Source organism: Adiantum capillus-veneris, chromosome 23 (genome assembly GCF_014529385.1).
Source record: "Adiantum capillus-veneris isolate H3 chromosome 23, ASM1452938v2, whole genome shotgun sequence".
NCBI classification, from domain to species: Eukaryota; Viridiplantae; Streptophyta; class Polypodiopsida; order Polypodiales; family Pteridaceae; genus Adiantum; species Adiantum capillus-veneris.
In genome coordinates, this window is record NC_140953.1 from 90,645,930 (window position 1) to 90,656,808 (window position 10,879).

The following is a 10,879-nucleotide window of genomic DNA, read 5'->3' on the forward strand; positions in this document are numbered from 1 at the left end:
TTTAGACCTATAGGTTTTCCAAGTGGAATGAGTTTACACCAACTACTACCACTCGACAGCAATGCTCACTTCTTCACTTCGTCAACTGTCAAAGAAGCTATCAACCACCTAAGGCATGGGTGATCAACCAATCATAAAGGACTACAAGGTGAGCACATCATTTGTGCACTTCATTAGCTCCTGGGATAGCCGACATATTTGGCAAAGGACCTACCAACTAACTGGGTTGATGCACAATATCATGTCACATCACAAGAAAGAGGAGATGATGCTGATCAGAGAACGAACTAGACTTGTGGCAAAGATCTAGCCCCTTCACAAAAAAATTCAACTAAGACATGATCCATTTGATCATTGTAAGGTGTCTAATTGAAAATTTAGGGTGCGAAGAAACTATTACAATGACAAATACCATAAAGCACTATTTTGACAACTACAAGGAGGGAATCAAAGGAGATGCAAAGAGACAAAAATGGAATCGCAGGCAGAGAGCAAGAAATGTCAAAGCGAATAGTGAGCGTTGGAGGCGACAAAGAGCAAGAAGTAGAGCATCGAGGTAGGCAGAGAGCAAGAGAGGAAAGGGGGGAAGCAGGGGCCGAAAGAGTAGCTTTTTTATTGTGCAAGCCTAGTAGCACGTGAGTATTGTTGTTCTTGTGGTGTACAGTAGCGTAGAAAGAGTAAATCTCTGACAAACATATGTTTAAAACCTGTAACCCTTTTAACATTGAATAATGTCGAGGCGAGCTCCATGCAGGCAAAATTCGATTCAGCTCCAAGGTTGGATTCGAAGGCTGGAGGAATCTTTGGAATAACTGAATAAAAGTGAGGAAGAGCGAGTAGGTAGGAGGTACCACTTGGAGAATATAAAAGACCATTGCAAGCACACTAATGCAAAGCAAGGTAGCCACTATCTCCTTCGTACCTTGCTTGAGCAACACGACGGCAACATGCCAAACTTCAAAATTGGTGAAAGTGGAGATGGGGCAAGCTCCACTTACAATCTACCATACTATGGTCACTCAAACATCATATTTGGCTTCAAACCCTTGCTAGAGCACAAAAGCAAGCATCGATCGACTTCAACACACAAAGGTATAGCCTAAGTACTAAAAGGACAGCCTTTAATTCACACATCCAAGCCCAATTGAACCAAACCGCATTCACACTAGATGGTCATGTCATATACATATTTGAGAACCGTGCACTCATGCTGGCCTTCAAATCACACATCCAAGCACAATTGAACCAAACCCCATTCACACTAGATGGTCATGTCATGTGCGTACTTAAGAACCATGCACGCATAGTAGCCACACACATTGCTATAAGGTCAACACTAAAAGACGGTATGGCATGAGTAATAAGGACATGTAGCTCTCGACATGGTAGAGAGACTAACCAGCTATGAACACTCGGAACAACTCAATACCTACCCCATACATTGGCCAATCTGACGAAACTTGTTGCAAAGAATTCTTTCAAGGCATCCATCCATAGTACTAAGGGCCGAGCCCCCTAGTGATTTAATGTTGTAGCCCCATGAAGAATACAAGAAATTTATCCAGGTGGTCCTCCACAGCGTGAAAAGAAAAACTTGAGCTCCCCCTTACTCGTGTGAAGAGGTGAGAAAGCACGCTCAACCGTGGACCATGATTTTACAAGAGTTTAATTGCAATAGCCTAGAGGCGCCAGCACACCTCTCTCTCTCTCTCTCTGTCACATTGACTACATTACAGATCCTTCAAAGTGTCTCAACAACCTGCTAGGCCATGCGACGAATGTGATCTTGTGTACCACCCAGAATGATCAGCTACAAATGACAGCTTGCACTACAGAACATTACCATTACCACTGAAAGATAACATCTATGATGGTTAACGACCACCCAGCTATGATGGTTAGCTACAAAACATTACCTCCATGATGGTTAGCACTAACTGAAAGCCGCACTGACATGATTTTCTTAGGCATCAGCAAGTAGTTCTTATTCACCCATGGCCAGCTGCACTGCATTCATATGGCAGCGCATTTACAATCTTTTTAAATACCACAGAAGGAAAGATTCGATCAGATCGCAAAAAGGATGCGTCACACCACATTTGAAAAGAGCATGTAACGGATGCATAACACATCAAAACCAGGCTAAGTGAATACTTGTCTTAGCACTCATGAGGGTGGCAGAAGAGAAAAAAGAGAGTAGGCGGCTGCAATGCAGCAAGCCAAGCATAAGGTGGGAGACCGCATGAGCAAGCAGCAGCACATATAGGGTGGAATAGTAAGCAGCCGAGGATGGCTGTTCAGGAGCAAAATAGCCAAGTGTAAATATCACTAAGCCTACAGATGTCATAACAACAAACATGCTAGCAGCATCAGCAGGCAGATATTGCCATAGTTACCAAAGCCAAGGTTTCCGTGGTTACACTAATTTAAAATCCAAGCTGCCAACAGCTGATCCTGGTGCACTGAAAGATTTCTCACCTGAAAATGGCAAGGGAAATGGCTGGAGCCAATGGACATGTAGCTCAGGGACTCGAGTCACCTGTGACAGCGGAGGCCAAGCCTGTGATATTATGCCTACATAATTTTCTAGCTTAATTTGAAGATACAAAAATTTTCTTTCAAAAGCAGTTATCTAGCTTACAGAACATCTCGTAGCTTATTGTGTCCCATTAAGCTTTTACTTATTCTTTTTGAAAAACTCAAAACACACAACTTCTACCACAGAGAACAAAACAACTTGACAAGAAGAATTATGCAACCCAAAGTTCAAGTCCTCAAAATATAACTCATACATCACAAACACCAGTAGAATTTTACATCAATAATCAAACCAGCACCTTTAATAATTTTCACAACTATTTCTACCATGTACTATCCACACCAATCATACTCACACATGCACAATTTGGTGGCTCAGAAAGCCCACTTCCTTTAAAGAGAGCACGGCACAGACCCTTGCTCACGCGACATGAGCACTACTACAGTCTGTCAAAGGAAACAATACCTACACGTCCACATATAACATTGCCAATATTCAAAGGTAAGATTCCAGGTGCATTAACAGAGTCCATGCTACGCATCCTGTGGCATTGAATGATCAGTCTTCTTCCTTCAGAAAGATTAATTACCCCTCTGACACAACAAGAGGTGCAAGTGGCCCGGGTTGGGGGGGGGGGGGGGGGGGTAGTACTTGTTTCAATCAAGTACCATTACACCTGATTCACGATGGATACTCCCGACCGACAGTCATTATAGTCTCTGTAACACTCGCAATCAACATCATTTCATTTTTTACAGGAACCAAAAAAGTGGCACACCATCGGTTTCATTCATAGCAGCCCGCTTTCCTCCACTTGTAACTACTGGAGATGAAGGTAAACAAAATCACTTCCTTTCTCCAACAACTGGTCGGCTTCTCAAAATCCCGGAGCTCAAAAGAAGGCTTCAGAGGAAAGATGATACAGAAACAACCGATGATTGGTTGCCTGGTTCCAATGTAATGTATATGCGACATTATGACCAACAAGAGCATAGGCCACCGTACACACAACATGCAATTCTCACAGGCAGCATATGAACAGCACTCACAAGTAGCTTCAGACATCATGCGAAAAAACAGGTTTAAGTAAAGCCTGGCCTCCGGTTGTTCACAGAACAGCTAAAACCGAAAGGGAAGCTGCTCCAGAGTACCTTAAAATCAGCACATGACCGTCATCAGCACGTAAAAACAGGGACCCCGACCACCATCATAATCATCATCATCATCATCATCATCATCTCATCATCATCATCACGGGCCAGCACCACAGCTACAAGCACGGCCCCACTCAAACTATTCACAGCCCAGTGAATGATGCAATTTAGTTAGAAACAGAATGGCAGATACATTTCTTAGCAAAACGTTAGATCAACATTATACACAGTCACAACTCTCAAAAACGACCCAGTTCCTTGTTCTTCAATATTTCCTGCTTACGGACTTATCTCCACAAGACACCGAAAAAGCAAAGCTAAAACTTTCAAGTAATAAACTAACCATCTAAAGACACGTGCAGATTTTTTCGAGCACTGCATAAGTCTTCTGCCAGCATCAAGCAGCAGCTGGTCAGGAGCTACAACTACGATCTCAGTCCCACAATCTACCAGATATACATTCACGCCAGAACTCCCTTCCTGGAAACAAGACACTCACATTGCTGAAAACCAGCAGAATAAAACATTTCGTTAATTAGCTCTCTGCATCAATTCACACCTGGTCAGTAGAAGTATGTCAAGGACTACGGGATCGGGGACTGCGAGAGCGTGAATCCACTGATCTGCTCCTGCTACGGCTCCCACTTACACGACGATCAGGGCTTGGGCTTCTTCTGCCAGGCGGCGTGCGTCCGTCAGGGGACAAACTTCGCCTGCTTGCTCGAGGTGCAGGGGATGGACTGCGGGCTCTAACTGGAGATCGGCTCCGAGCAGGAGACAAGCTCCTCTCCCTGGACGAACCACCATTTCTGCAATAACAAAAACAATAGAGCTTCGTCACTTGCTACCAAGAAGTGTATTGTTATATTTACAAGGTTCATTAAAATCGGTAATAAACATGTCTGCACAGTCAAAAATAGTACTCAACAAATCCATCTACATGAAACTACACTTCCCTGCCAGAAACTAGTGGGATACCAAAATGTATAAAACATACCTCTTCCCATATGGAGACTCTTCTCGAGTGTAAGACTTGCGCTTCGGACGGTCATCAACATCTCTGCGACCCCGCACAGGACTGGTGCTTCTTGAAGGGCTGCGACTGTAACTTCTATTGCGATGGCGCACTGGGCTACGGCTTCTTGATGGGCTGCGGCTGATACTTCTGCTTCGGCTCCTCCTCCGCTTTCTACTAGCGTACTTGTCAGCCTCCTTATACCGATCTCGCCCATTCCGATCACGACTGCGGCTTCGGCTGCGGCTGCGATAGCGATAGTCACGATAATACTCATCACGGTACCTACAGTAACACAGGTGATGAGGACATAATAGTAAGAGCCACAGTGCAATACTCAAGCTGACTGTAGCTAAGAAAACAAGTCCAAATAGGCACAGACTATACCTAGACCTCCTTGGACTTCGATATGACATGTCAGCAGATATTCGACCGTGTGAGCTAGAGAACACAGAAACAGATCAGTTGTGCTATGAATCAAACCAACAAGGCTCCATGAATGTATAAGAGGCATGGCGTCTTTTTCAGAACCTCCAGTTGACACAGAACTTACATTGACTCTGCATTTGGACCATACTTTGCAAACTGCACCATAATGTCCCTACCATCAACCGTCCTCCCTACACCCACAACATATAACGAGTCAGAAACATGAGCTCTTATCTAGCTACTTTAGTCTCCAAGACCAGCCCTCGCTCACCATCTAGCCGATCAACTGCTTTTTGAGCTTCGTCAACGTGTTTGTACCTCACAAAGGCAAACCCACGAGACTCACCAGTCCTACAGAAGCAAGACAAAAAAGATATCGAAGCGTCCAGACAGCTCACAGTACCTTACAACAATACAAAATCCTAAGTAGTAAATGACTTACCTCCTGTCTCGAGGAATAAATATGTCGACAACCTTGCCATACCGATCAAAAAGGGGATAGAGATCGTCTGCGCTGGTGCCTGAAACAGAATGGCACAGTTAAAACTGCATGAGCACACTACTCCTTCACATATAGTCAGCAATCCACCAACAAGAAACAAAAGGCTTTAAAAGATTTTGAGTGCTTGAACAGAATTTGAAAGTCTATTATGTAAGACATGAAAAAGCGTCATTAATCATTGCTGTTAACCAATTGCACAGGAAAGTAAAAATACTTCAGGACAGCCATTGGATGTAGCATTCAAGATGGGCTGTTGGCCATTACGGAATCAGATGGTACTCACAAGACAGCACAAAACATGATACAAACTAGACAAAAAACCCGGTGAAACAAACATCAATAAAGATGTAAAGGACTATGTGAATGTGAACTCATTGTGAAGATGCAGAAACTGAACCCAAACAACTAGCTTCAGTGTTCCTGCCATTTGCTCTTCTTGCGAAGAGAGTTCCATATCTAATGTCTGAGAAATTAAACTGCTGCCTGAAAGCACATGTACAAAGCAGGAGAGCCATCTAGGCTGACTCCAATGAGCGACAAATACTGGCAACGAGAGGAGGCCCCTGATCTCTTAATCAGCTGCCCACAATTTCCTCAATTGTGACAGACAGCCACAGCATTCTCGGTGCTCAGAGCTTGGTCAAGCACACGCTCAGGAGCCCTCAAATGCCAGAGAAAAGTACTGCTGAATAGACAAAACCATGGGATTGATAGCCACAGAGGCACACGATGCAATCTTCTTGGAAGCCTGCACAGCCTATATTTTGCATTGTACGTTGAATATTAGTGTTAAGAGTGATCAAGGTTGCAGTTGTTCTGCACACACCACTCCATATCCTCTGCTCCTTGCGTTAAGTTTCAAGCATGCGGGTAGCTCACAATGGTAACAGTTTTAGAAAACGCAGGAGCAACACTAAAGAGGAGCTATACCTTAGTAGAGCATCTCACTGACCCTCTCAAAGTTCGAGCCCTGCCACCTCTCCCAGAGGTTTGTGTGTGTGTGTGGGTGGGTGGGTGTGTGTGGGTGTGGGTGGGTGTGTGTGTGTGTGTGTGTGTGTGTGAGAGAGAGAGAGAGAGAGGGACTTAAACCTGAAGGAACGAGGTGCACAACAACTGCAATTTGCATGTCCTTTCCCTGTTCATGCAAATAGCTTTCCCTACGAGACTTGTTGATCTTCCTTTGACATCTCTACTGAGAGATTCATCTGCCTTGCATTGACACTAGCTTCTTAGTCATACAAGGAGGTTAAGCCTTCCAACAAACTTCACCATCTGCCGTAGTTTATGACCGCGATGACTACCCCTTTGAGTAGATGCCTTTACGCATTTAGTCCTCGACACTCACCTATGTCCATTTTTAGGATGTGCATAGGGCCCAAGGGTCACAGCACAGACAACAGGTCCACAAGGAGAAAAGCGCCAATTTTGAAAACAATTGAAGTACATCCACTCACTCTTCACATTATGTGTAAAGTCCGGCAATGGGACTTTTCATCTGCTACACATGCTCATGGAGCAAATGTCATTCCCTTGAATCATCCCACTAAGCTGGGTTCGCCCTATTTGACTTGGGATCTCAAAAAACCTAGCTCAAACTCTCAAAAAGCCTCTGTAAATTTTCACCTCAGAAATGAGAGTGATTGTGGCAACTGCCTTCATGGTTCAGGCATCTAAAAGTACAATCTGAGGTCACAATCACATGTAATTTGCACCTTTCCATCTCTTACAAACAGCCTTGCTTCTCTATGTTCTTATACTTTCAAAATCAGATCTAGGCCCCATAATTTACCAGTTTTGAAGGGCTAAGCCTCTAAAATTAAACAATCGTCGACTGTGATGACTATGGCTGAAATTTCTTTTCTCTAAATAAGTAGCTCTCTGCATACTCCACAAAATCGGATGAGTTTCTGATCATATCAGACCATAAAACAATATAAAGGTTAACATGACCACCCTTTTCCAACCAAAGAAACAGAAAAATCCTCATCGCGAGAAACTTCGAGACAAAGATCGGCGAAGCCATCGGAAGAAGCATTAGATTTTCGCTCAAAGACGCAAAAAAATAAGAGCAGACTTACGAAAAGTGATGTTGAGGACAAGAAGCGAATAGGTATCGCTGATGTCTGGAGGTCCAGAGCGCCCGAAGTGAGACATGGCTTCTCCTCTTCTCGTCCCTCTGCAGCGTCTCTGATATCTTCGCTATTTGTGGCTAGGTTACATATATACCGTTAAGGTTTCACATTTGTTTAAGTGGGACATCACATAGGTGGACGGTGGACTCCAAAAGTTGTCGCAAGTCCCTAATGTTTTGTGTGTTGTTGTAGTTTTTGGGGGGGGGGGGGGGGGGGGGGGGGGGTTGTTTATGTTGGTCAAGGCGTGTGCCCCCCAAGCTGATGGCGAGGGTTCATATCTTGGCTGGGGAAACGAGCGTTTCGAGATTAGATCTCCACAGGTCCACGTGGTTGACCTCTCGAGATTAGTTTTTCAAAATCTAAACTCGAGATCCTGAGTTTAGATTTAATCGATCAACGATCCAGATCGATCGCCATCCCACCTTTCAATTGGAACCATTGATCCCATGCTTTGGGACCCCGTGGCACTTAAATGGGAGGAGGGGGGGGGGGGTAATTCCAATGATCTTTGAACTCTAGAGGAGCTGAGATAACCAATCTACAAGGATTGTTATTGAGCAAGCACTTCATGGATAAAAATGAAAAATAAAGAATGCAAAACTAATAATAAGACACTTTCATGAAATAGAGCCGTTTAACATCTTTGGCTTGGTTGCTTAGCTAAGGAACTTGCACATGTCTAGAGGAAAAGATTGAGAATCTTAAAATCTACCAACATTTTGTCATGTTCTCAAATCTGTTTTTCATCAACTAAGAAAAACAACCGTCAAATCTTCAAGACACATATTGAAAAGTTTCTAATTTTTTGGGAGAGGAGTAACCACAGTTTGTCACAATGAAGTGCTTCCCCTTGTTAAGTTTATGTCTTGAAATAGTGCTTTTCTCTTTCGAGAGATTGGAGCTATGTGCAAGCCAAAAGCAGAGCGGCCATTGTTAGAATCAATAAGAGAATACAAATCAAGTTGCCAAGCTATTTTTTACCTTCCAAAGTGTTCCACCGCAACGTACTTGTGGTGAATGAAGTCCTCCTCCCGCTAATGATCCCCTTCGGCACGATCGCAATCGATGATGCCTTCCTCTCGTCAATACTTCCTTACCGCCTTCCCCTCCCCTCTCTATTACCATATACATGTGGTAGTGATGTGTGTGAACACACTTGAGATCGTTGGGACAGTTTTTCCCTCACTAGGAGGTTTTTCCCCCCGTGAATTATATATACGCCCATCACTCTAGGGCTATCTATCTTTTCATTGCATACTAAGTAATACACTCTTTGTTGTGTGCCTTGAGCTTCCTTTGTCTTCTCCAAGCTGTGTGTGTTTTCCTACAACCCTAATTCCAACAATTGGTATCAGAGCAGGTTGCATCCTCCCGGGCTTAGTCGCCAGTAGCTCCAACTCATGCCTTCTCACTTTCTCCAATTTTTGTGAGCTTTGGCGAGCATCGATAGCTCAAAATTTTCATTTGGGCTCATTTCGGCCTCCGTTTCCACTACAAGCAGTACTGCACATGCTATTTTGTCATTTTGTGCAAAATTTTTGTGAGTGCTGTTTTTGCATAACATATCCCTTACAGTCTTCTACAATTTGTGCTATAGAGCACGTACTGTTCCTGCTTTATTTCTCCTCTTTTTGGATAGTTTTCACATTAGGTGCATGCATTTGCCATGGCTGACAACAACATAGGTGTGTTCAAGATGTTTGCTACTGAGGACAGATTGGATGGGGACAATTACCCTATGTGGCCTTATTTGTGTAGTTGTACTCGTTCAGGTTCTCGCCATGTATCTTATGCATCAAATTGTTATGCTTTGGTTGTGTCTATCTTATGTGATGTTGACGAACCTTTGTCTTTTGATGAAGCACAAAATTAAAAAAATTGGTGGTTGCCATGCAATCTGAATATGATGCACTAATAGAAAATGACACTTGGACTTTCTGTGATTTGCCTCCTGGCAAAAAGGGCATTGGTACAAAGTGGGTTCACAAGTTGAAATGCAAGCCGAAAGGTGAGATTATCAAGAGACTTTTGCTCCCACTTGTTGTATGACTATTGTGCATTTTCTATGTGCATTGGCAGCTCATTTTGGTTAAGATGTACATCAGTCAGACATTGTTACTCCTTTCTTGAATGGTGACATATTTGAGGAAGTTTATGTAAAGGAGCCTCGCGGTTTTGTCATTAAAGGGCAGGAAGATAAAGTGTGCAAATATAAGAAAGCTTTGTATGGGTTGAAGCAATCTCCTCGTGCTTGGTATGAGAATGCTGACACTCATTTGATCAAAGAAGGCTTTTGTAACAGTCCGACAAAAAGCACATTGTATGTAAAGCATGAGGGTGATGTACTTCTCATTGTGGTTCTCTATGTGGGTGATTTGTTGATCATTGGACCAAATGAGAGACATATTGCTAAATTTAAGGTTGATTTGAATGCTACTTTCAAGATGAAAGATTTGGGACTGTTGCATCATTACTTGGGTAGACAATTTAAGCAGTGTGATGGTGGTATCACCTTGTGTCAGACAAGTTACATAGAGACATTGCTATGTACGTTTGAACTTGAGGATTGCAAACCTATTGCCACTCCCATGGAAACAGGTTTGCAATTGAGTCTCCATGATGTTGGTGATCTTGCTGATGTCACTCTTTACCAAACTACTGTTGGATGACTTATTTATGTATGCAACACGAGGTTGGATATTCAGTTTGGAGTCTAACAGGTCAACAAATTTATGCATAGCCGAGGGTCTAAGCATTGGCAGGTTGTCAAGAGGATTTTTCGCTACTTTAATGGCACTTTACATCATGGCTTGTTTTATCCCAAGGGGGTATCATTGCCTCCAGACTTACATGCTTTTTTGGACTCACATTGGGCTGGTCGTTTTGACACGCGGGTGTCCATGAGTGTTTTTTATTTATGCTCGACAGTTCATACATATCATGGTTGAGCAAGAAGAAACATAATGTGACCACTTCTAGTTGTGAGGCTAAGTACAAGGCATTCTTCACAGCTACAGTTAAGTGTGTATGGCTCAGACTTATGGCTTATTTGGGTGTTGGACAGGACATTGCCAACACGATTCACACTGAGAGTCAGAGTGTATTGGC

The 10,879-nt window shown here is 43.3% G+C and overlaps 2 protein-coding genes across 2 annotated transcripts; both read right to left on the bottom strand.

Annotated features, from left to right (window-relative positions):
* Positions 1 to 465: 465 nt before the first annotated feature.
* LOC147428154 (uncharacterized) lies at positions 466 to 2,668 on the bottom strand. The gene is made up of 3 exons (XM_086496588.1): positions 2,479 to 2,668; positions 1,917 to 2,007; positions 466 to 812 (listed from the first exon to the last, which is right to left on the bottom strand). Exons 1-3 carry the CDS (start codon positions 2,515 to 2,517, stop codon positions 613 to 615), a joined length of 330 nt encoding a protein of 109 aa, XP_086352714.1. The 5' UTR covers positions 2,518 to 2,668; the 3' UTR covers positions 466 to 612.
* Positions 2,669 to 3,572: 904 nt separating this feature from the next.
* LOC147428155 (uncharacterized) lies at positions 3,573 to 7,876 on the bottom strand. Its single transcript, XM_086496587.1, has 11 exons — positions 7,718 to 7,876; positions 5,580 to 5,658; positions 5,409 to 5,488; positions 5,262 to 5,328; positions 5,096 to 5,149; positions 4,691 to 4,993; positions 4,402 to 4,502; positions 4,253 to 4,322; positions 4,159 to 4,173; positions 4,037 to 4,081; positions 3,573 to 3,832 (listed from the first exon to the last, which is right to left on the bottom strand). The coding sequence occupies exons 1-11, from the start codon at positions 7,791 to 7,793 to the stop codon at positions 3,715 to 3,717; spliced, it is 1,008 nt and encodes a 335-aa protein (XP_086352713.1). The 5' UTR covers positions 7,794 to 7,876; the 3' UTR covers positions 3,573 to 3,714.
* Between the last annotated feature and the right edge of the window lie 3,003 nt (positions 7,877 to 10,879).